This window comes from Canis lupus, chromosome 5, assembly GCF_011100685.1.
Source record: "Canis lupus familiaris isolate Mischka breed German Shepherd chromosome 5, alternate assembly UU_Cfam_GSD_1.0, whole genome shotgun sequence".
Classification (NCBI taxonomy): Eukaryota; Metazoa; Chordata; class Mammalia; order Carnivora; family Canidae; genus Canis; species Canis lupus.
Window position 1 is genome coordinate 16,323,226 of NC_049226.1, and position 25,264 is coordinate 16,348,489.

Below are 25,264 nucleotides of genomic sequence, written 5' to 3' on the forward strand. Positions count from 1 at the left end.
ATGGCCCGAGCACTGCCCTGGCTCCTGCTGTGGATGGGCTCCGGAGTGCTGCCCGCCCGCTGCACCCCGCCCGGCATCCGGCTGCCCCTGCGCAGCGGGCTGGGGGCGCCCCCCCTGGGGCTGCGGCTGCCGCGGGAGACCGTCGAGGAGCCCGACGAGCCGGGCCGGAGGGGCAGCTTTGTGGAGATGGTGGACAACCTGAGAGGCAAGTCCGGTCAGGGCTACTACGTGGAGATGACCGTGGGCAGCCCCCCGCAGACGGTAAGGTGGCCGGGCCAGCCCGACCCTCCTTCCTGCACAAGCAGGGGGGAGTGGGGAGGAGGGGGGTGCAGCATGCTGGCCCCCTGCTGAAATGGGCTGGTTGGCGCGGGCAGGAGGGACCGGCGCCCAGGTGTTTCCTCTGGGACCAGGTTGGCAGCCCCAAAGTTCCCGTTTCCCCCTTGCCTTGCACGCAGGGGCTTCCCCACCTCCCTCATCTGACTGCCCTCAGCCCACCCCCAACCTCACCCACACACCCCTTCCATAAGGATTTGGGGCAAGAAACCCTCCAGTGCGGGAGCCCTGCCTGGGGAAGGGTCCAAGCAATAGGGGCCCGGTGAACAGGTGTCAGCCCTGCCAAGCCTGAGTCTCCCAACCCCAGCACTGTGGATCTTGGTCACCCAACCCTCTCCCCTCCTCCGGTGTTCCGGGAACCTGGGCTTCTGACCATCGTTCCCAGCATTTTGAGAACCCAGGAATCCTGGCACGAGTTGGATCAGCCTCCTTCTCCCACTGTCTGGGCTGCCACAGGGACTGCAAAGCGGGGCTTCCCAGCTCCTCCTGACCTCCAGTCCAGCCCTGAAGCCCGGGGCAGACTCGGGCTCCCCCAGCGCCTCCCCTCGCCTCCCCCTCCTCCCCCCCCCCCCCCCCCAGCATTCTGCACTCCAGCCCCTCCTCCTCCCGGGGCCCCAGAGCACCAGCCAGAGGGGACTAAATTGAGCCTGGGGAAAGGACTAGCCTCAGCCCAGGAGCCAGAGCCCCCTTCTAAGAATGAATGAGACTCCTTCTAAGAGCCAGGAGGCGATAGGCGCTGAGGGAAGGGAGCCTGGCAGCGGTGGAGGAAACACTGCCAGCCCTCTTCATCCTGCCTGTCCTCCGCGGTACCTCCAAGGTGGCTGGTGGAGGTAGCACCCCTGTGCTCCTGTGAGGGGGGGGTGCTGTAGCTGCCCTCCGTGCACATCTGCCACTCTGTGGGTGGGCCTGGGCACGGGTGGTGGGGTGGTTCTGTATGTGCTTGTGTGTCACCTTGAATCGGAGCCTGCACTTTTCTGTGAGCCACCCCCCCCCCCACCCTGCCCTCAGATCTGTGGGATCTGTGTCCGGGAGGCCTGTCCTTGGGAGGGTCCGTGAAGGTGGGAGTGTGTTTACAAGTAGAGGGAAGAGCCACACTTCTCTGAACTTCTCAGACAGCTCTTAACACCGGATTTGGGAGAAACACCAATCTCCAGCCCCCAGTTACCTTACAGAAGCAGATCTTCCTAGGGCCCTGGCACCCAGACCTACCTCCCACCTCCCAGCTGATCCAAGGCTCTGGTCTGCCCTACTTACCCTTTCTCGTTCCTGTATACCATAACATCCTCCCAGAAAGTCTCAAATCAGTGTGAGGATAGGCCCCTTGCAGCGTGGGGGTGGGGGTGGGGTGGGGGGTTGGTGCTGGGTATTATCAGATAGCCGGGGGACATGGAGACCTCCAACCTTCTCCCCTGTGGTGTGTGTCTGCTACTGATAAGCTGAGCAAGCCCGACTTACACCCTGGGGCATGGACACACAAAGGGGCTGTGGAGCCAGCAGAGAGACCAGGAATTCCAACTCTGCAACTCACAGCTTTTCCTTTTCTTAGTTGTGTGTCCTGGGGGCAAATTAGGCAACCACTCTGAGCCTATTGCCTTGTCTTTAAACTGGGTGAAATCAGATCTCCTTTGCAAGGTTCTTGTGAGGTTTCAATGGGACTGTGTAGGGGAAATCACCCCGACACACAATTGACCTCTAGTAAATGTGAGGTCAGTCTCTGCCAGTTTCTCCGGCCCTGTCTGCCTCTTCAGTGCTATGCAATGAAGCATGAGAGCTTGATGCTCTGGGCCACCACGTTTGATACATATAGAACTAGGGGAACAGGTACTGCCCTTCTCTGGACACCTGAGATAGTATGCACATTCCCCGGCCCGGAAATTGGCAGAGAGTAGTTGCCCAACAAATGTCAGCCCCCTCCCCTTCCTTCCTAGAAAGGGAAAGTGGGCCTATAGTTCAACACTGGCCCAAGGAACCACTGCCAGGGAGCCCACAATTAGAATGACTCTGGGTCACCCTTTTGACTGTGAACCGGAACCAACGCCAGCCAGTCTATACTCTGTAGTGACTTTGATTCTCTCCCCAGCAGTCTCGAGAAGGAGGCCCCTTCTTGCCTGGTGGGGCTGTCGTGAGCACCAGGTGAGAACGAGGTTGGCAGAGTGCTCTCAACAAATAGGAGTAAAACTTGGGGAGCACTTTTTATATGCCAGGTGACTAGGTGCGGGGTTTGAGAGCTGTCCACAAAGAGACAGGAGATAGAGGTTTTTTGCCCATAAGGAGTGTAGAGCATGAAAGTGTGAGTGCCAGTACAAGGTAATCCAGAGCAGTGCTTGAAGGCAGGCCCCCAGACCCTTGCCACCAGAGCCTATTAAAACATAACTTCTCTGGTCCCATCCCAGACCTACTAAGTTAGAATTTCAGGGGTCATGGCTCAAGTTTGAGAAGCACTGATCTGCAGTAGTACAAAGAGTGAGTACTATAAGTGTTCTGGGAGGTAAAATCAGGGAAGGCTTCCTGGGGTAGGTGTGCTGTGAGCATGGTCTTGAAGGCTGGCTAGGAGAGGGGAGGCCGTTCCCAGCAGGGAAATGGCACCTGTCCCACTAAACCATCATTGCACTTAACTCGAATGTCCGCTGCTTCCTTAACCTGGGTCCCTGGGACCAGAAAAAGCCACAACAAATGAGAGAATGAGTCATGTGTGTTTGTTTAGGAGACAGTGAGAAACTCAGTCCAGTTAATGCTACAGGTTTGGGTAAATAGGATAGAGCCAAATTGCCAAAAGCCTTAAATATGAAGCTTTAAGTTTTAGACTTTGGTCGGCAGATATAGGGGGAAGCTTGAATTTATTTGTACAAGGGAATGTCATAGAGAAAGCAATCTTTTAGGAAGAAACGTGAATTTTAGGAAGAATGGAAGTGAGAGGTGCAGCGGCAGCAGTCTCTGTCACCACAGTCCAGGTGTGAGGCACTATGACGAGGACAGCGTATGGCTGTGCTAAGAGGAAAGGGAAGACCAGGAGTCAGGAACGTCACGAGGCAACCAGACAGGACTCGGTGACACTGGTGTGAAGACTGAGGAAGAAGCATCAGAGATGATTGCACGATCTTGATCTGGGGTGAACTGCAGGGTAATAAGACCATTTGCAGGACCAGGAAAGCTGGCAAGAGGCATTGGTTTATCGGTAATAGTATACAAATAAATACTTGTATTTATGGTTGCAGCTTATGGAAAGTTTTCAAATATATTCTACCTAATTTTCCTCTTTACAGTAATTCCTGCAATATACACAAATGGTCTTATCACTCGTGACTTCTAGCAAAAGAAGTGGGGAGTGAAAGTTTAAACAGTTGGCCAGGAGACAGGCCTGTAAGCTGAGATGCTTTGTCACCTGGATCTTTCTACTCTGCCGGCCACCTGCCCATGTGTCTTAGGGGAGAAGAGAGGGTTTATCATGAGCATTCCTTCTCATTCTCCCATGACACCTGCTCATGTGTCCCTTACTACACCTAAGTAGTATTAAAGGACATATTATAACTGTTTTTATATTCGTTTCCTTCCCAGAACATGAAGCTCTTGAGGACAATGTCTTTTAAAAAGATTTTTTTTGGCAGTGTCTTATTTCTCTTTAATATCTCTGATAGCACCAGATTCAGAACACGCACCTAAAAAATGTTGAGTGAGTAGATAAATAAAATGTAAGACATCTAAATAGAACTCTCAATGGGCAATTCTAAGTGCAGTATTGGAACTCTTGGAGGAAGAAGCACTTTCATCCTTTTCCACTTAAATGAAAGGATATCACCTCATTATAATGGGATGAGCATCAGTCTCCAAACCCAGGATACTAATTGTTAGGATTGAAATCTGGTTGTTAGTCAATGCAGTTCAGCAAATGCTTGTTGAGCACCTACTCTGTACAGAAGAGGAAAATCATGTCATCGTCCCAGGGCCTGGAGAGCTCACAGTTTGGTGTGAGACATAGACATAGAAACAGCTAAATATCATACGAGACCAAAAGCATTTGGTACAAAGAGAAGAACAGTAAGTCTTAGAAGTGCAAAAAAAGAAGCAGTTACTACTGACAGGGTGTTAGGATAGGCTTGCTGGAAAAGGTAGCATTTGAGTATGGCCTAGAAAGATGAGAAAGCTTTGCTATTTGGAGAGTGGGGGGAGAAACACTTCATGAAGAGAGACATGAGCTGGGCCGAGAAGCTGGGAGTTGTGGCAAGGATGCTGTGAGGTGGAATGGAGGAGGTTGGGTTGCATTCTGCAGGCAGGTGAGAGTCCCTGTGAGTGTTAAGAAGGGGAAGGGTCTAGTGTAGTTCTGGTTCCAGGGTGGAATGTAGCTGGATAGTCTGGAGCCCGAGGCTAGGACCTCAGTGAGGATACAAGGGCTTGAAAGACGCTGGTGGCAGTGAAGACAGAGAGGAGAGGTCCTCAGAGATCCAGCATTCACATGTCAATTCAACCAGGTGTTCTCTGCTCCTGGGGAGGGAGAGGGAAGAGAAGAGGTTCCCCTCCTCTACAACATCTCTGTTGTATTGGAACACTAAAGGAGCAGACTTTTAAAGCACAATATAGGTCATCAAAATTCTGTGCTTAGGATTCTGCTTTAATTGCAAGGGATAAATACTAGCATGTCCATTTGAGGGGTGAGGAAACCAAGCCTCAGAGAGAATTAAGTGCTTTGCCCAAAGAGACTCACCTAAGGAAAACAGAGCCAGGATTCAAATTCAGGTCTTGGATTTTAAGTCCAAATACTGGGTTCTTTCCAGTGTTCTCCAGTCTGGGAGATTCAGTTGCCTTTGAGGTGCCAGTGGACCATTCTTATTGATGGATGCAGCAACCAGCTGGGCATGGGGATCTGGAAACCAGGAGAGAAGTTAGGACTAGACAGGTAGTCACCTGCAGAGAGGTGGTTTGGAAGCCACTTTAGCAAATGGGCTTGTTCTTTGAGAGAATGGAGGAAAAACAGGGGGAGGGGGCAATGATTAAGGAAATAATATTGAACGTAGACTGAGGCTCAAGGGAGCAAGAGAAAATGATCAGAGAAATAGAAAACTATGAGGATTCAGGGTCTCAGAAACCAAGAAGGGCCAAGTGGTTTTCCACCCTACCATCCGCAAATGGTTTTCACACTGATTTGTGGGATTCTATAAAGGGACCTCAAGGATAAAGGAGGTTAGAAGAAAGGTAAGAGGCAAGACTTGGGACCTTTCACACCTCCCATCACCAAGCCCTCGCCCTTCTCCCTGCCCCCAAATCAGCTTTTATTGTCTTCATATAGTGGAATTCAAGATCCTTCCTTCCTTCCTTCCTTCCTTCCTTCCTTCCTTCCTTCCTTTCCTTCCTTTCCTTCCTTTCCTTCCTTTCCTTCCTTTCCTTCCTTTCCTTCCTTTCCTTCCTCTCTTTTGGTACTAAAAAGGTTGGAAACCATTGACCTCAAAGAGCCACCATCCAAATTAGACAAAGCAAGATTGGATAAGATCTCACTTCTAAGTTGCCCACCCAGTCCCTGAGACCACAGCTGGCTCCAGGTTGCACAGGGGGCTTTGCTAGAAGTGTCATGCTGTCATTTCACACACTTCTCCTCTGCTTCCACAGGTCAGGAAAGAAAGAGTTCAGCGTCAAGGGTGGCGGGGTCGGGGAAGACTGAGACCTCCCACTAAGGTAGAAGGTCAGGAACCCTTCTTGGTTGAAAATCCAGAAAAAGAACTGTCAGGGAAACTCCCATACCTGACAACAAACTTCCCTTCCCGGAACATCTCTCCTGAGGGCCTGGCCAGTGGAGTTTTGGGCAGGAGCCAGACTATTTCCCCGTCCTTGAGCTGCCCTGAGCTGCCCCTGGCAGGATGGGCCCTAAGGCCTGGGAAGCATTCACTGATGCTCTCCTGCCACATCCTCAGGTGCAATAGCCAGTGGTTGCCAAGAGGGAGGAGGTGCTCCGAGGGGAATGATGAATCAATAGTCTTAGGGGCTGAAGGGGAGCCAGGACTCCTTGGTCTTTTTTTTTTTTTTTTTTTTTTTTTTTTAAGATTTTATTTATTTATTTGAGAGAGAGTGAGTGAGTGAGTGAACATGAGCAGGGGAAGGAGCAGAGGGAGAGGGAGAAACAGGTTCCCTGCCAAGCAGGGAGTCCCATGCAGGGCTCAATCCCAGGACCTTGGGATCATGACCTGAGCTGAAGGTAGACACTCAACCAATTGAGCCCCCCAGGTACCCCACCCTGGTCTTTTTTCCCAAAGACTCTGACAAAGGTACAGAGCAAACTGGCCAAGCTCCCTGCCTCTGCCACCACAGCCTGTCCTCTTTCAGCAGGTCTCCTGGACTGCTACCAACCTGTGACTAGTCCCCCAGCTGCCCGCTGTACCCACCCTGTGTCCAGGCTGCACTGGCCTCTCGAGGCTTCTAGTGCCTATAGAGTCTGCCAAATAGCACAAGAAATGAGGTGATGGCATCTCCCAGTGGCTCAAACAAGCCTGCATGGAGCATGACCTGGGTGCCCTGGAGGAAACTGGGCCTCTGCCGGAGATCGGCTATCTTTTCAACTGAGGACAGGCCAAGAGAAGATGAAAGCCACTGCAACCTGTGGGTAGGACACAGTTAGACAGTAGGAAGGACTTCTTGTCTGCCAATGAAAACAGGTAGCTGATGGCTGCTGTGAGACCTCACAGACTGGGAGTTCTCAGGGGGTGGGGGAGTCCTGTGGATGCTGCAGAGCAGCCCCAAGAGCCACCACGAGGAGGGGACAGAGACCGAGGAAGTAAAATGTTTCCCTCCTAAAGAACAACTCTTGTTTGTTTTTTTCCTTGGGTATGTTGGAATCCTGCATAAGGCTGATAAAGAGTTCTGCTGCTTTAAAAAAAAGTTTGAAAAACCATTGTCTTAGATCCATTCTTTATGAACAGACATAGACATTTTTTGACCATTTGTATCTATCATCTCATTTGAATAGGAAGCCTTGATAAATTTTAGTTGAGCTGGGTTAGATGCTGAGGAACATGGAGCATCCTGTCTAAAGAGAGGAAGGTACAGCATGCCTGGGTGGCTCAGTGGTTGAGTGCCTTCGGTTCAGGTCATGATCCTGGGGTTCTGGGATCCAGTCCCACATAGGGCTCCCTGCAGGGAACCTGCTTCTCCCTCTGCCTATGTCCTTGCCTCTCTCTGTGTGTCTCTCATGAATAAATAAATAAAATCTTTTAAAAAAACAAAGGGAGAAAGGTGCATCAGATAAGGTTGGGGGTGACCCCGCTGCCTTACAATTCCTTAAAAAAAAACAAAAACAAAAACAAAAAACCCACAGTCCAAAGTAGGGTAAGTGGCACCAGAGAGCCTGCATGTTTCCAGGTATTGATTGTCAGCTTTAGCCTGGAGAGAGAAGTGGAAGGCAGAGATACGTCTAGGGAAGGGATTTCCAGTGGGTCAGCCAATTTGGTCAAGGTGCAGGACCCAATCCCTGGAACAGTAGGAGGCAGGAGCTGTGTACTCTGTTAGCTCCCAGCCACTCCCAGCTGCTGACCTTAGGCTCCTTTTGTCTTTCTTTGCTTCTTTCTCTTGGCCTTGGGCAAGCTCAGTTCTGCAAATATCTACTTAGGAAAGCAGATGAAGCTGCCTCAAGGTTCTGAGACCAAGGAAGAAGTCCCAAATTATTACCAAGAGTAGCATGGTTCTAAGAACCTAGGTGCATAATCCAGTCAATGGCATGGCTGTGGTGGGCATCAGTTATCATCGTCACCATACACAGCCCCAGACTGAAACCAACCATGTGAGACCTTTGGGGCTAAGAATGAGTAGTGAGATTCTGTGGGGTCGCAGGGAACTACAGGTAATAAGGCAATTACTATGAATGCGGCGGTGTTGGGGGGCGTGGGGAGATCATAATGGAGCCCCTGCTGAGGGCTAGGGAAGAATAAGATGATGATGGCACAAACGTGCTCCTTACCCTTGTGGATCTCATAGTGTCAGGGGCAGACAGTACATGAATGAACAAAGTGATCATTTGATAAGTGATATACAAAGAAGCACAGGTGTTACTGACTTGCAGGAGAAGGATCCTTATCTTGGCTGGGGGCATCAAGGCAAGACCTTTGGGAGAAAGGATATTTATCCTGTGACTTGAAAGATGAGTAGAGGTTAGACAAAACAGGGAGAGAATATTCCAGGCATAGACAACAGCATATGCAGAGGTACAGAGATCATCGTGCTTTTGAGAAGCATGAGAAGCATGGTGGGGTCGGAGGGAAAGGGATGAGAAATGTTCACTGGAGTTGACCTATGTTTGGTGAGACACCCCCAAGGACAAGGATTTCAGGATTTAATTCAGATAGCATATCTGTTATCTGATGCTGTGTAACAAACTACTCTGAAACTTAGTGGCTGGGAACAAGAGCCATTCTGTTTTTCAGGATTCTGTGCATTCGCTGTGGCCCTCCCCCAGGTCTTACCTGGGCTCACTCATAGGGCTGCATTCAGCTGGTGGGTCACCGGGGGGAGTGAGACAAAGCTGGGGCTGCTTGACCTCTTTCTCCATGAAGTCTTTCATCCTCAAGGAGGCAGATGGAGCTTCTTCACATACAGTCTCAGGGCAGCATTCCAAGAGGAATCCCCAGTGCACAGGCTCTCATCAAGCCTTTGCTTTCCTCCTTTGCTGGTGTCCCTTTGGCCAGAGCAGTCACATGACCGAGCCTAGAGTTGATCTCAGAGGGGATCACACAGGGGCCTGGATACAGGGGAGTGTGATTCCTTAGAGTAGCAATCTACCATATAATACTTCCTCTCCAAGTGAGAGATGGGAAGGTCAAGGAAATGAAAGGCTAGATGTGGTGTTGGTCAGAGCCAGTGGATTCTTGTCCAGCTGTGTGGCTTATTGTGGAAAATGGATCAAGTTGCCCACTCATTCCAGATGTCAGTTTCTTTCTCTGTAAAATGGAAGAGAGCCTTCCATATCTCAGCTTCAGCTAAAAGGCTTGCTAGATAAGAGTATAAGAGCTCTTCCGCCATTAATTGGGAGGCCCACACAGAAGGAAAGAGACTTCCTCTTTGACAGGAAGAATTAGTTAAAGCCCCTCTCCTAGGGCCCTGGGATAGGCTACCAAGAAAGGTTGGAATCTCAGTAACTAGAGATATTTAAGAGTTGATCTTTCAGAATCTCCCTAGGTTAGTGGACAGATGACTCCTGAAGGCTCTTTTCATTCAGAATAATCTGAGCTATACCTGTCTGCTAGTGAGAGCTGGAGCCAAGACATGTGAGACTTGGGGAACAAAGAGCATACCCAGAACTCACCGTTTCCACATCTATCTCATCACCCAAGATCTGTTGCTGAAAACTCCCAGAGAGCCTGCAGAGTGAAATGGACAGGTGTGCCTTTCCCTGTGGGGCTTGTTAGCACTTCCCACAAAGCCACCTTCCCTCAGAGGACCCCAGAAGCACATTTGTTTATTAAGTGATTGGCTGTGACCTAGCCCCGACCCCAGGTTGTGATCTCTTGGGTATCTAAATACAATAGCTAACAGAGACTCCTGAGACTCCAAGGGATGGAGAAGGAGGTGGCTCCAGGACCCCAATCTACCTGAAGACCAGAATGCCTGGTGAGGGGAAGGCAGGTCTGAGCTAGAGCCACACCTAAAAACACCCACGGCTGGGGAGCCACTGAGGGATCTCTCCTTCACCCAACCAACAGGATAGAGTAGCTCTTTCCCCTTTTCTTTCCTTTAACCGTTAATTTGAGTGATACTAATTGCCAGGCACTGTGATACCCATTAGGGATACAATGGAGATTTTTAAGAAATTAGATACAAAGGAGGTGAGATTCAATGTGAAGTTATAGAGTGACACGTTCTATGGAAGCATTTTAATAAGAGAAAATGCCTGGTCTTTCCCCCTTAGGAAGTAGTCCCTTCTGAGCTTGGACTGCAGGATGATGGGAGATAAGTAGACAGACTTGCCCGCGGAAAGGAAGATGTCTGGGCAGAGCAAATGGCCTAAGGCGCTGTCCTCTGGGGGTTGGACCACAGCTGGTCTGAGGACCTGTGAAGAGGCCTGTATAGCCGGCGGGTAGGGGGCTGTGGCGTACAGGACAAACTAGGCTGGGTGTGCTGGCAAGGCCGGACAGTGAAGGGCCCTGGAGAAAATGGTAAGGCTTTACATTTTTTATTTTATTTTTAAGATTTTATTTATTTATTCATGAGAGACACACAAAGAAAGGCAGAGACCTAGGTAGAGGGAGAAACAGACTCCCTTTGGGGAGCCTGATGCAGGACCCTGGGATCATGACCTGAGCCAAAGGCAGACGCTCAACCACTGAGCCACCAGGCATCCCTAAATTTTTATTTTAATAGCAAAGGAAAACAATTGACACAGGAGGACAACATGGTCAAATTTGAAAAGACCACCATGGCCACAGTGCAGAGAGAGGTTGGAGTGGTCAAGGGTGGACAGACATGCCAAGGCCAGTTGAGAAGCTATTGTGATATTGTGTTGAGCTATTGTGATATTGCCAGTTGAGAAGATATTGTGAACGTGGCCCAGGGGTGGCAAGGGAGATGGTATGAGATGAGTAAATTAAAGAGACTTCTGAGAAGGTTAATTGGACAGGGCTTGATGCGTCGGGTAGAGAGGTGAAGAAGAGGAAGGTGTTAGGAAGTCCCCCGGTTGCTGACTTACAGCACAGATGGATGGTGACGCCATCCACTGATGCAGGGCATGGGGGAAAAGGCACTTGGGCGGGGCCATGGAAGGTCAGCTTTGGACATCCTGGATTTGAGGTATCTGAGAGGAAGTTTGCTCTGTGCTTCTGGAGCTCCAAGGAGAGGAAAGGGCTTGGGGCTTTGGGCTAGGAGTGCTGGGTGACAGGGGTGATATTTGGAGCTGCGGCCGCAGGGGAGGTGATGAGGGAGAGCAGTGTCTGCGAGGAAGAGGCCTGCAGCCAGGCCAGAAAAGATCTGGCCAGAGATGTGGGAGGACAACCATGGGATGGGGGGAGGCAGGGAAAGGCGTCTCTAGGAGGAAGGAGTCCTCACAGTCAGAGGAGAGCTGATCTGAAAAATGTCTTGTTATTTGGTGACATGGAGTCTGGGGTAGCTGTAGTAAGGGCTGTTGTATTGTGGAGGGAGGGGCAGCAGAGAACTGGGTGGGAATGGGTGGAGGAATGAGTGGGAGGTGAAGAAGTGAAGAAACGAAGACAGCTTGGCTGAGAACTTTGGTTGTGAAGGAACTGGAGGTGGAGGTGAGATTAAAGAAGGTTTTTTTTTTTTTTTTTAATGGAGACACACGAGTATTTGTAAAATGCCAATAGGAAGAACCCAGATCAGGGTGGGGAGCAGTCCGAATGGTGGTGGATCTACCTGAGGGCCAGGGGTGGTTCCCAGGGTTGGGTACCCACCCAGGCTGGGGAGGGCCATCTGAGGGAAAGGATGGGCCAATGGGCAGCAAGGACTGGCTGCGGAGATGACAATGACGAGGTCCCATCTGACAGCCTTTGTTCGGAGCTGTAAGAGGCCAGGCTCCCTCCCTAAGGAGGTTTGGCTGTTTCACCACCAGACTCGCCTCTTCCAGGCTGCCCTTACCTGCCCTGTGTCGTGATGGGTGGTGGCCCAGCCGCTTACAGCCCCCGCCCTCTGACAGGCCTCCACGGGGAGCAGGAAGGGGAGAAAACCTGCCTGGAACTTGAGTAAGAAATGTTGGAAGGATGGACCAGGAATCCCTTCTCCCAGGAGCCAGGAGCACTTTGCGAAGAGCAAACAAGACAGTTGGCCATTTGCTCAGGAGGGAATCTCAGCTGTTTATTTGGTTTCCCATTTTTTTGTGGTGGGTAGAGGGGGTGGCAGGCAGACAGGCCTGAATTCCGGGTTGGGAGGGTACTCTGGGGTGGGGGTCATGAGGCCCTGGGCATGATCTGCTTAGAGGTGGAAGGGGGAGGCCTTCCCCAGCTGGCTGGGGAGAGGCTGGGCCACCTGCTAGGGAAGGAGTGTTTGCAGGAGGGGAAAACAGTGGGGAGGCCTGGACCAGCTGGGACCTCGGCAACAAAGCCCTGCACCAGAGCAAAAGGTGGTCATGTTTCCGTGAAGCCAGCGAGGCACACATCTCAGGGATCCCTCCGTCGCATAGCTCTGGGGACCCTCTTTGGGGTCCAGTGATAGTACGGACCCCTGTAAGAATGAGGCCAACCCCAGTGCTGGGAGCAGAGTCCCTGGCACGTGGGGGAGGGGGGTGGGGAGGAGGTGGGGAGAAGCCTTTTTAATCATTAACCTGGTTGAAACCTGAACTGCTGTGCCTCCAGCTCTATTGATTGTGAAAGCACAGAATCTGGAGCTAGTGGCTGCTCAGAGACCCTGGAGAGGGCCAGGGGAGAGGTAGGGGAAGGGCAGGGAGGGTGATGGGCACCAGGCTGAGAGGGGGTGCTGGGAAGGAGGGGGGGCAGGGTCAGAGGGCTGGGGCTCTCGTGAAGAGGTATTGTCTTGGGGGGGGACCCAGGAGGAGGCCAGGAGGAGGTGCAGTCCGCAGAGCCACATGGACCACTGAGAGCAGGAAGGAGCGGAGGATCTGGCAGGGAGGAGGAAACTGAAGCCCAGGGGAGCACAGTGACTTGCCCAAGGTGACAAGGTCAGAGCCTGCACCAAAACTGAAGTCAGCTGACTTCACTGCATGGAGGACAGAGGACACAGGGGAGCATCTGAGCTGATGGGCACGACAAGTCAGCAAGAGGGGGTTGAATGAGGGTACGGAGCTTCTGAGGACACGGGCATTTCCTCTTCTTGCCTGTGAGGATACTACTGGCATTCAAAAAGTGGCTCTGGACTGAGGGAGGGGGATCAGGCCATCAAAGGAGAAAGGAGGGTCAAGAAAGAAGAAATGCTAGAAGGAGCTGCACAGCAAGGAACATGGGGATGACACCTGTCCGTACTCATTTAGCCCAAACCCAGGCCCTGACAAGATGGGTTTTCACTGCGACATCAGAGTGGGCTCCTGGCTCCCAACTATTCTGACAGTAGAACTCATAGGCCCAGGTCACCTCTGAGACCGAAGGGGAGCCTTTCGTGGGGAGCAACATTCTGGCAGGCAGGGTCAGAAACGTGTGGGCGCCAACACGCCATCCTGGTCCCCGCAGCGTCCCTCGCCAGTGCCAGCTCCTAGAATAGCATTTCTGAGCTGGACGAGGATGCGAGCCCAGCTGCCCGCTGGGTGATATGCTTCCAAGGAGGACCAGAGAAGGAGGGAAAGGGCAAGCTCTGCAGACAGAATTGGACAGGTACCTGAAGTGAGTTAAGGGCAGTCTGATGGTAGAGAGAAAGAGGAATGAAAACAACACACACACACAGATAATGTGGCTCTGACGGCACAGAAAATGCTAGGATTCCAGAGAAGACAGGAGCAGACACAACACCATGCTGAGGATGTCCTAGGACGCTACATTCTGTCTGTGGTCATGGTCATAGCAGGTGCCAGGCTGTCCAGTCCTGCACCCTAGAAGCTTCACCCTGGACATTCCAAGGGGAGACTGTGTTGCCGGTGGCGTGAAGAACAATAAAGGTAGTGGGCCCAGAGCCTCGTGTCGATAACATCTTTTTCTTCCCTTTCTCTGACAGCTCAACATCCTGGTGGACACAGGCAGCAGTAACTTTGCAGTGGGGGCTGCCCCCCACCCTTTCCTGCATCGCTACTACCAGAGGCAGCTGTGAGTCCTGGGCAGAGCTAGAGGGAAGAACTCTTCCCAAGGATCCAGGGCCCAGAAGAGTCAAGGGAGGGCTTCGGGGAGAAAGACTAGCTTCTCGGATCCTTTCCAAGACAGAAAAGTAGAGAGGGGGGATTTGAGGAGGTAGATTATGGGAAAGGGTAGGCTGAGGGGCCACCAGGGAGTTCTTGAGTACTGAGACAGGGCAGCTTCCTTGGAGAGGGAAAGGAAGAGAGGAGCCCCAAAGCTCCCAGAGCAATCCTAATGAATTGCAAGGCATGGAGACAGCATCCCAATCCTCTCCCCCACACAGTGGCTCTCAGGTTTCTGGTGAGACCAGTGAAGTCTAGGTGGAGCAGACTGTGTGACCCTGCCTTTGCTGTGCTCTCACCCAGGGGCTGCTCCTGGTGGCATTTCACAGTTCAAGGGAGTAGAGGAAGAGCCTTCCATACGCCCCACTGCCTGGACCATACCAGGGACCAAAAGCTAAAATGTCTCCCCGTACCACCCAGAGTTTCAGCAGCGGGATTTAGCAAACTGGTAGAAGGCAGGGTTGAAGTGGGTTTTTAAAAGGTAAGAGGCAGAGAAAGATGATGTGGGAGCCTCCTTAGCATAAAAAACATCTAATGTGTGAGGTGTCTGTGTGTGGAAAGCTGTGAATAGAGGCTTCAATGGCATTCTTGGACTTCTAGGCAGATGCCAAAGCCACCTGCCACCATCTTCTGTCGTCCCTATCTGAAGAGAGCAGGCAGGGAGTGGGGTGTGGTGAGGACCCGTGAAAGGGATTTGTTCCAGCTCCCCCCCCCCCGCCCCCGTCCCCATCCCATCACTGCCCCCTCCCTGGCACACACACAAATAGGCCTGGTTAGTGGTGCAATGAGACACAGGCAAAGGTGTCATGTGCTGATGGGCATGTTCCATACAAGTGGTGTGTGATACTTACCTGCTGTGCTGAGATGCTGTGCCAGTTCTTTCTTTGGAAGAACTTGCTGTCGAGGTTCCACATTTACCCCGCCTGGCACTTTCTCTACCACTCAGATGGTACCACCGGGTCCCAAGGCAGCGAGAGTCAAAGGCTCCTTTTCTCTGGAAGCCTGACGGAGCCGGGGGGAGGAAGAGATGCCCACTAGCTGTCCCTCGGTGGCAGTGGGCACAATACACAAAGCCTAGGCTTGTTCCCCTCAGGCCCTGAGCTCAAGATCAAGGGATAGAAGCTGTGGAGACAGGAGAGGGAGCCCCAGCAACAGCTCCCCTCAGCTGTTTGCAAGGTTACTTTACATTCTATTCTGGGTGATTGATCTGGGATGTTCTGCTGAGCAGCCTAGAAGCATCTTATGTGGGATGCCCCTGAGATAAGGTGAGGCATTGGAAGTAGGTTAGATGCTAGGGTTCCCCTGCCAGTTCTTGCGGTCACGCCTCCACAGACCTCTGCCTCCTCTTCACAGGTCCAGTACATACCGGGACCTCCGAAAGGGCGTGTATGTGCCCTACACCCAGGGCAAGTGGGAGGGGGAGCTGGGCACCGACCTGGTGAGCATCCCCCATGGCCCCAACGTCACTGTGCGTGCCAACATCGCTGCCATCACCGAATCAGACAAGTTCTTCATCAATGGCTCCAACTGGGAGGGCATCCTGGGTCTGGCCTATGCTGAGATTGCAAGGGTAAGAGGGGCAAGGCCTGGCCCTGGACCGTGTGTCTGCACAATGCATACTGCGTGTTCCTGAGAGACAGGCTTGGAGAGAAAGGGAATGGACTAAGGGAGGGAAATAGAGCAGCTTAAAGGATTTGTTAACGGGGGTAGCATGGCAGTCTCTCATCCCTGCAGAGGGCAGGACTATAGTGAGGGACGCTGTGAAAGATACAGGATTAGGCTCTGGTTTCTACCTAGATCTTAGGAATAAGGGAGCCCACTCACCACCCCCAAACCCCAAACAGGTTAAGTATACGGGGGATCGAAGATTCTGCAGATCTTTCCTGTTTGCACTGCCAATGTCTCTTGCTAACCCTCTCTCTGCCAAATCTCAGTACTTTAAGTCTTTCCCAAAAACATCGCCCAAGGTTTTGCTTTTGCCTTCCAGTTAGGCAGGAAGCTGGCCTCTTTCCACTGGAGCCCTCTGTGAGGATTCACTCCTTGTCTCTTTCTGCTACAGCCCGATGACTCCCTGGAGCCATTCTTTGACTCCCTGGTAAAGCAGACCCACGTTCCCAACCTCTTCTCCCTACAGCTCTGTGGCGCTGGCTTCCCCCTCAACCAGTCAGAAGTGCTGGCCTCGGTTGGAGGGAGCATGGTGAGTAGGTCCTAGGAGTGGGGAGGTTCTAATACTGGACAGAGGGATGGGTACCATCTGCCTCCCCTCCAAGGCTACACTACAGTCTTGGGCTGCACTACTTAGAATCAAGAGAAACCTCTTTAGGCTCCCCACTTGCACTTTTCTTTTTTCCATCCTTTTCTTGCATTATTCCAGAAAGGATTCCAGGTACCTATGGTAAACTTGGAAAGGATGAGATTAGGGAACTTTAAAGGAAATGAAAATAAGACCTTTCAAGTTAAGATGATTCAGTTTGATGAGCAGAAGGCAGAGATGTAAGGAGTTTAAAAGTCTATTTATTAATTAATTAGGACAACTGGTGAATGGTTCTCCATCTCCAACACGCAGAGAAAATGAAACTTGTAATAGAAGCAAATAATCATTCACTTAACATTTATTGTGCCAGTTTAGTTTAAATAACTTTAGATTGAGGGCTGTGAGACTCTGAAACAAATAATTTAAAATCCTGTAAAGTCTTCCCCTGACATATTCTTAAGACATTTAAGAAACTACAAATCACTCTGGGACAGGATATGATTAGAAGCAGGAAGATGAGAAAGGTGGCCTGTAAAGGGCCTTGCCACCAACCCAGAAATCTCTGATCCCATTGCTTGCTCTCTGGGTGACTTGCTGTCCCACTGTGCTGGGATACTGGTACCTGCCTCCTTTTGTCCCTAGATCATCGGGGGTATCGACCACTCACTGTACACGGGCAGCCTCTGGTACACACCCATCCGGCGGGAGTGGTACTACGAGGTGATCATTGTAAGGGTGGAGATCAACGGGCAGGACCTGAAAATGGACTGCAAGGAGGTAATGACACCAAGGGGGACCAGGGAGAGGTAAGGGGGAGGCAACATAGCATGAGGCGAGACCCTGAGTTATGAGGTTGGGAGGACGAGGCCAGAGGAGCAGGACCTGCAGAAAGGGTTGGGAGCTGAACCTAGAACAATCAGGAGCTTAAAGGTAACATAGCGGGACCTGAAGTTTGGGGGCTAGGGACAGGCAGGGCATGTACACAAGGACCTTGTGGCTTATGGTCTAGTAAGGGAAAAAAAGCATGTCTGGACTCTAGTCACTGCCTTGCTTGATGGCCTTGGGCAAGTCATATGCGAGGCAGTGTGCTATGGTGTAACGGAAGAGTCCAGCTTGGGACTTGGAGAGACCATGATTTCTAGCTCTGCCATTTACTAGCTATGTACCCTCAGGCAAGTTACTAGGTTGTGTTTCAGTTTCCTCATCTGCAAAACAGAGGGAAAAACAGCTTTTCCAGAGATTGTGGTGAAGACAGCGAAAATAAATAGTTCTTCTAGTGCCTGGCACACAGCAGTACCCAATAAATGGCAGCTCAACCATCTGGGTCTTCCTCACCTGGATTCTTAATGTATGTTACATGAGAATAGATATAAAAGTACTATGAAAAGTTAAAAGCACTATACAAGGTATTTTATGTTCAAGATTTGGAGAATGACTGCCCAAGCGAAGATACTAAGAGTTAGCATTTACTGAATGCTTCCTACGTGCCGGGCACCATTCTAAGCACTTCACATGTATTCATTTAATCCTTATAACTTTTTGAGGTAGGTGCTAGTATTATCCTCATTTTAAAGATGAGGAAACTGAGGCACAGAGGCTGAACAACTTGCCCAAGGGTAAACTCCTAAGAGAAGTGCCAAGCCAGGATGCCACCCCAAGCAGTCAGATCCACCCTTCTGATTCCAGCCAGAGCCTGGCATCAAAAAAGGCTTTTGACTCTTCTCTGTCTTCTCCATTCTCCGTCCTAGTACAACTATGACAAGAGCATTGTGGACAGTGGCACCACCAACCTTCGTTTGCCCAAGAAAGTGTTTGAAGCTGCTGTCAAATCCATCAAGGCAGCCTCTTCGGTCAGTGGGACTCGGGGCAGGAGTGTAAGAATGATACAGTGTCAGAGGAAGTCTGTGAAGGTCACAGCCCTCAATGAGACCCAACTTATCTACCCTTAGATCCTTCTACTTAAATGTCTTCAGAGCGAGTCTCTTTGATGAGCCTTGGCTTGCTCATCACACAATTCCCCTGGTGCAGAGTTTTGGTCTCACTCTCCAGCTCTCTTTCCCTAATTCTTGGGTTTCCGTGTGCCCTTCCCCAGTTTGGATATTCCACGGAAAAGCAAAAAGGGCCCAGGAAGTGTTACCTGAGGCAGGAGAAGTGAGACGGTGGAGAGGCGGTTTCCTCACTGTTACCCTTTGTTGCTCACACAGACGGAGAAGTTCCCGGATGGGTTCTGGCTGGGGGAGCAGCTGGTGTGCTGGCAGGCAGGCACCACCCCTTGGAACATTTTCCCGGTCATCTCCCTCTACCTGATGGGCGAGGTCACCAATCAGTCCTTCCGCATTACCATCCTTCCTCAGGTATGTCTCGAGCCAGAGTCGGTGGGATCCCAGGAAGACAACACAGTGTGCATGGGGAGACAGGGCCCAGACGTGGCTTCCCACAGTGTGGAAGACAAGAAAGGAGTGTCCCATAGCAAAAGGCATCCCTGCAGGCCTCAGGGATGGCAAAGGAAGAGGGGCCTGAGCGCATAGATACCTAGAAGGCAGAAGTGAGGTGAGAGCTGGAGCAATGAGGACATTTCCTTCTCTGCTTGTCCTCAGCAATACCTGCGGCCAGTGGAAGACGTGGCCACATCCCAAGACGACTGCTACAAATTCGCCATTTCACAGTCATCCACGGGCACCGTAATGGGAGCTGTTATCATGGAGGGCTTCTACGTTGTCTTTGACCGGGCCCGAAAACGAATTGGCTTTGCCGTCAGTGCTTGTCATGGTAAGAGAGCCAGGGAGGAGGGTGTGGGTTCAGTCTATCCGTGTTCTCACTGCCCAGCAGTTAGGACACCTGGGCCCCTGGCAGGCTAGGAGGTAGTCAGAGTTGCCTTGAGGCAGAATCAACACATTGTGTAGAAGCTAGTGTCCATGCTCATGCTGTGCCCATGTTGCCAGGCATGCTGAGACCTGTGTGAGTGGGTAACCTCTGCTGGAGACCCAGAGCAGCAAGAGCTGCCTCGGCTGCTTGGGAAGCTCTAGATCCACAGGCAGCAGGCTGAGCCTGCAGTGACCCTGTCAGCTACTACATGAGGGTGGCGGGGTCTTCCAAGTAGTATTGGCAGAAGCACGTGAGTGTATTGGGTATCCACGGGGCTTTTTTGGTCAACTCAGAAGACTGACCTTTAGGTATCATTCCATAACCACATGGTTATACAGGAAAGGGTTGTTGCTGGGAGGAGAGACATGCTTCTACCTAGCAAGGCTTTTCTGGCCTGCTCCTAAATCTCTTCAAGGAAAGAGATGCTTGGCTAATTGCAAGGCCTATCAGGAAGTTCTTTTTGTTGCGTGACCCAAACTGGTGACGATGAGAGCTGCCCAATCTCGTTTGCCCTTTCTCCAGTGCACGATGAGTTCAGGACGGCAGCAGTGGAAGGCCCGTTTATCACCCTGGACATGGAAGACTGTGGCTACAACATTCCACAGACAGATGAGTCAACCCTCATGACCATAGCCTACGTCATGGCTGCCATTTGCGCCCTCTTCATGCTGCCGCTCTGCCTCATGGTGTGCCAGTGGCGCTGCCTCCGCTGCCTGCGCCATCAACATGATGACTTTGCCGATGACATCTCCCTGCTGAAGTGAGGAGGCCCATGGGCAGAAGACAGATTCCCCTGGACCACCTTTGGTGGTTCACTTTGGTTACAAGTAGGAGATACTGATGGCACTGATGGCCAGAGCACCTCAAGACCCTCGCCTACCCACCAAATGCCTCTGCCTTGACAAAAGAGAAGGGAAAGCTGGCAAGGTGGGTGACAGGAATGGCACCTGTAGGAACCAGGAGAGGGAAGAAAGAAGCATTCTGGTGGCAGGAATATTCTTGGTCACCTCAAGCCTGAGTTGGGAAATTCTGCTGCTTGACACTTCAGCCTTGAACCTTTGCCCACCATCCCTTTGGGTTGGAGAATCCAACCATTCTATTCTTCTTTTCTTAGTTCCAGAAATAGTGGCACCACAGCCAAGTCACCCCAGTGTGCGTCTCTCTGCGGTACCCTGGCAGAGAAAGGGCCAATGTTGTTTCCCTGCTGGCCAAAGTCAGTAGGAGCAGATGCACAGTTTGCTATTTGCTTTAGTGATAGGGGCTGTATAAACAAGCCTAACATTGGTACAAAGATTGCCTCTTGAATTAAACAAAAAATAATGAGACTGAATATTTGTACAAACGGGGGCGGTTGGAAAAGGAGAGGAGAGGGAGTGCAAAGACAGGGAACAGCTGGGATCAGAGCTAGAAAAGGCAGAACCATGACCACTTGCCAGTCCCAGTTTCAGACTGCATCTCCAAGATAGAAGCACATCTTGTAAGATGGGTGTTGCTTCCCGATGTTTTCTTTTCTGTGGTTGTAGCCTGACCAAAAGTGAGTTGGGAAGGAGGGCTTACCTAGCCAAAAGCTCTTTTTAACTCTCTTAAATGAAACGTGCTCACTAAGAAGTTCCATCTAACAAATGACTTTCTACCTTAATGATTCCACTTGTCTCTACCTGAACCCTTTACTCCACAAATGATAAGGTAACATTGACATTTCCCACCCCCACCCCAGCCCCAGGTGCCCTATGAAAAAGCAACTGGAATACAGCAAAGATCGCAGGGCCGGGCTTGGTCTTCCTGCTTCCATGTCCACCCCTGCCCCCCAAACCCTATTCCTCTGGAGCGCTGCAGCTGAGGTGCTAGGAGGGCTAGACAGGAGACCCCCCTCCCTTACTTGACCCTTAAAGGCAGAACCCTCAAGATTCACTCAACAGGTATCGGTTGATGCCTTGTGCCTCTGCCTGGATTTCTTCCTGTTCAGCTCTAAGTAGTAGTAAGATCTCCTTGCAATACAGAGCAGTGTCATCGCCTCCTCACCCTCTCTAACGTCCCCTCCATTAACCTGGCTGAGGCACCCCACAGTGGCACTAGTATTATACCCAGTGTCAGAAATGCAGGGCTTTCTGGCTCTAACATCAGTTGCCTTCAGTAACAAGGCTGCTGGAGCAAGGCTGGCAGCCTCAGGGCTTCCGTACTTCCTTCACCACCAGAGTCCCTCAGGGGAGGCCATCCTTCTCCCCTATCCTGCTCTCTCCTCCCCACTCCCAATAGTATTTGGTACCCAGGCTGGTTCTTGGGCTAGGTAGTAGGGACCAGGTTTGTTTCCTCCCTATCAGTTCTAACACAATCAACTCTGATACCAGTGTTAGTGGAAGACCTGATTCTCCTAGTAGACCCACCAGGTCCTATCACTATCTTATCACCACACTGCTTCCAGGTATGGGACCTGCCGAGTGTGGAAATACCTGATGAGGGAAGGGAAGGGAAGAGACGAGGAGGGCCTCTGGAGATCCTGGCCTTGGCCAGCTGCCCACAAGCCATAAACCAATAAAATAAGAATATTGAATCACAGTTCTTTATCTGGGTTCTCTTCATTCCCCTTGCACTTGGTGCTGCTCTGGCTGACTGGGAACACCCCCAACCACAAAGACTGTCAGAAGACTGGAGACTCCGTTTTCAGCTCAGAACTTACTGTGTAAATAAACTTCCAGAATTGCTACCATGTAATGAAAACGCCACAATCTGCTTTATAATTTCTATCCACGTTTGGGAAAACTGGCTTTTTCCCAGCTCTTTCCAGGGCATAAAACTCAACCCCTTCATTAGAAAGTCCCACTGTCCCTTTTTCTTTTTTTAACTTGTACTTATTTTTCTTTTTGCAGTTACTTCCTTTCTACCCCGAAACTATTAACTCTAAGTGTAAAAAAAAAATCTTGACAACAGCTTCTTGCTTGTAAAAATACGTATTATATATCTCTATTTTTAAAGTCAACTCCTGAAAAGTGACTGTCCCATCTCTACTCACTGCATCAGAGGCCTTTCCTGTCGGTCTGCATGGCTTCTACCCCTGCAGGCCAGAGGCAGAGGGAAGAGGGAGAACAAGGGTGGCCAAAACTTAAATGTTGCTTTCTGACTGATCCTGAACAAGACAGAGAAAAGAGCAACAGTGAGGCCCCAACTCCCACTCCCACCCACTGCTCCCCAAAACATCTGTCCTCTTGCTTTAGTTGGCTTTCAAGGGGGCTTTTACTAGGAACCCATTAAGCCCCCCTCCCACTTCTTCCTTTCTTCTATTCTCCTTTGGCTTCAAAGATGTGTGGAAAAGAAAGAAATCAGCCTTTATATCCATTCCTAATTTCTATATATTGAGGGGATACTGAAAAAAATTGCTGGTTGTCTAAAGGCTACTGCCAAGCTGATGAGAGAGAAAATCTTTTGGTTACAAGAGAAAAACTGATTCCCCTGAATGAAAAGAACAAAGGAGCTGATCTTCCATTTTGCCACATTTCCATTCATGATAGCTACCAAACTGGAGACATTAGTATTTCATTAACCAAAGAAAGTGGGTCACCTGACCTCTACAGAGGGGAGAACTCAGGCCATTTCAATCACCCTTCCAGATGCCAAGGAGCTCCTGGGAAGTCCAGCTCCTGAAAATGATGCTAGTCAACAAACCTGGGCAAGTAAGGAAGGCAAGAGAAGGGATGGACTACATCTAAGAGGGTGATAGGCAAGGAGGAAGGACAAAGAGGGAAAAGAACAAAAACAGAGCAGAGAACTTAATTGGATCTGAAAGGGAACAGTACTGCTAATGCTAGTAAGCATTTCCAGGTCCCAGAATGGGCAAAATTCAGCAGTTGGTAATAGAATGATGTCCTTCTCCTGAAACTAATTTTTTTAATTAACACTTCGTTTTTCCTTGTTTAATTCCAAAAGAGAAGGAAGCTGAAGCCATTTCCTATAGGAGTAAAGATAAAAAGATAGGAAAAGATTCAAAGCTCCCATAGATTCACAGCTTTCACAAGTATAAACCTAAAAACCAGAATGCTCAATAAGCAGAAGTGGGAAGACGTTCTCATTCTAGATAGCTATCTATAGAACAAATGACTTCTAAATTTGAAGTTCAACCTCCCCTCCTTTCACTTTGGCCTTCATTTTTCCCAGGACAGAAACAAGCCCCCCCCCCGCCCCATCATTTTCTTGCTTCAAAGTTAAAATCCGGCATCCCAAGATCACTCTGCAATTAATTTTGCACAGACATCTCCTCACCCCAGTGCCTGCCTGGAGCTCACCCAAGGTCACCAAACAACTTGGTTGTGAACCAACTGCCTTAACCTTCAGTAGGGAGGGAGACTAGCTGACCAGGAGACTAGAAGTGAAGGGGAAGAGGTAAGGCCTTCATGAGGTTGGTCTGTCAGAGCTTAATCGGAAGCCAAGTCAGTGGCAGCAAGGGATGGCCTGGCCCAGGAAAGATCTGTGGGCTGTGCTAGTTTCTAAAGAGAGGACTATCCAGAAAGTCAGATGGACAGAAGTTTGCAGGGGGCCTGGGGAAAATGGGACCCAGTCATATTGTTATTCTTGGACTGTGAATTTTGCTGATGTAAAACAGAATATTCTGTAAACCTAATGTCTATGTGCAAATAATGAGCGTTAACACAGTAAAATATTCAATGAAAATTCCAACTATTAGGGTTACATTTTTTTTTTCCTCAATCAGTCTCATTTCATCCATTTAGAGTCAAATGGCTAGAACAACACTGAGGCTTCCATAGGCTTTCAATAAGCAAGGCATCTGGCTGGACAGCAGGTGAGCACCAGGGTTCAAATCTGCACACAGGAGCCTTAAGAAAATGAACTAGAGGCTGAGCCAAATCAAAGCAGGATGGCCTTAGAGCAACAGCAGCTTCCTAGATGGTTTTTATATTGTACTTGAAAACAGCCCTAGGTAAGAATATCATAATTTCAAGGGCAAACGCAACATCATCTTACCTACAATCTGCATCCCCCAAAGGAATTGCAAGGTGAGGGGGAGAGACCATTTCTGCATAATATACATACTTTCATTTACGAACATTTGGATACAGACTTTCTATACACACATTACCTATATAATAAAAATGTACATAGCATGAGTATAGGTCACTGTATAAATATAGAGTTTTAGAAATCTTGAACCCGCGCTTCCTGTTCACATCAGCTTCTCCTCTTCTTCCTCCCCAGTCAGGTCCGTCATTTAAGAGTTGGACAAAAGGGACAAGTGTCATTTGTGTTGGTCTGGGCCCAGAATTTGATACACTGGAAAGGAAGAAAGACACATCTCAGGTTTATCTGGAAAGATGGAGGGAAGGAGGGGAGAGCGAGCCACTGAGTTCACTAGGTCTGAGGAATGAATGTATACTAAGTCAGAAGGGCTCTCACCATGGGGTCCAGATGGGCTATTTCATCAGCTCTTACCCCCAAATGAATCTTCAGAGCAGGAGAACCTGTTCTTTTTACAGGGAACATTAACAATCACCTAAAAATGGTGTGAAGCTGCTTTGTGTTGGATACCTATGGTGGCCTTCCCCTTCTCATGATCCGTTTAGGCTGAGATCCGCTCCCATCTCCAAATACCCAACTACTCTCAAATCTTATTCAGGATTTTCCTTTACTAAGACTTTAGACGTAAATTCAATTTCTACCTCTTGGAAAATGAAAATGAACAAAACAAAATAATAAAGAAGGAATCATCCCTGCTGCTGAGAGACTTAACCCTGTCTGGTAAAATAGCCGGGGACAGGACTAACCTGTCAGTTTTTGAAAATAATCTCTAATAGGCAGACATCCAAGCTATTCTGTTAATGGATTTACTAACCTCATATTCAGGTTCCCTATTCCATTCTTCTCATCTAAGCAAAGTCTCCTGACAATGCTATATTTGAAACAATGGTTAAATATGTCTGTCTTACTGGCAGTGTTCCAAGAAAGTGACCTACCAGTGCTCTAGGATGAACTGCTTATCCAGTCCCTTAAAGGGAAGGGGGTAAAAGGAAGCTGGGAGATCTTAGCTGCTGGGATTCCGAATTCTGCTG

At 50.0% G+C, this 25,264-nt stretch overlaps 2 protein-coding genes across 4 annotated transcripts in view; one reads left to right on the plus strand and one right to left on the minus strand.

The window, feature by feature from the left end:
* BACE1 (beta-secretase 1) lies at nucleotides 1-23,500 on the plus strand. The gene is given in 10 exon segments (NM_001284472.1): nucleotides 1-87; nucleotides 133-261; nucleotides 13,912-14,000; nucleotides 15,443-15,527; nucleotides 16,224-16,286; nucleotides 16,986-17,120; nucleotides 18,092-18,193; nucleotides 18,548-18,697; nucleotides 18,941-19,112; nucleotides 19,731-23,500. Coding segments are annotated over 10 exon segments (1,254 nt in total). The 3' UTR covers nucleotides 19,973-23,500.
* The window catches only part of RNF214 (ring finger protein 214), a 47,271-nt gene continuing 44,544 nt past the window's right edge, over nucleotides 22,538-25,264 (minus strand). For all 3 annotated transcript variants that reach the window (XM_038536041.1, XM_038536039.1, XM_038536040.1), the window contains exon 15: nucleotides 22,538-24,488. In XM_038536041.1, coding sequence (XP_038391969.1) covers nucleotides 24,423-24,488 — 66 coding nt within the window. In that variant the 3' untranslated portion in view covers nucleotides 22,538-24,422. The remainder of the gene's footprint in view (nucleotides 24,489-25,264) is intronic.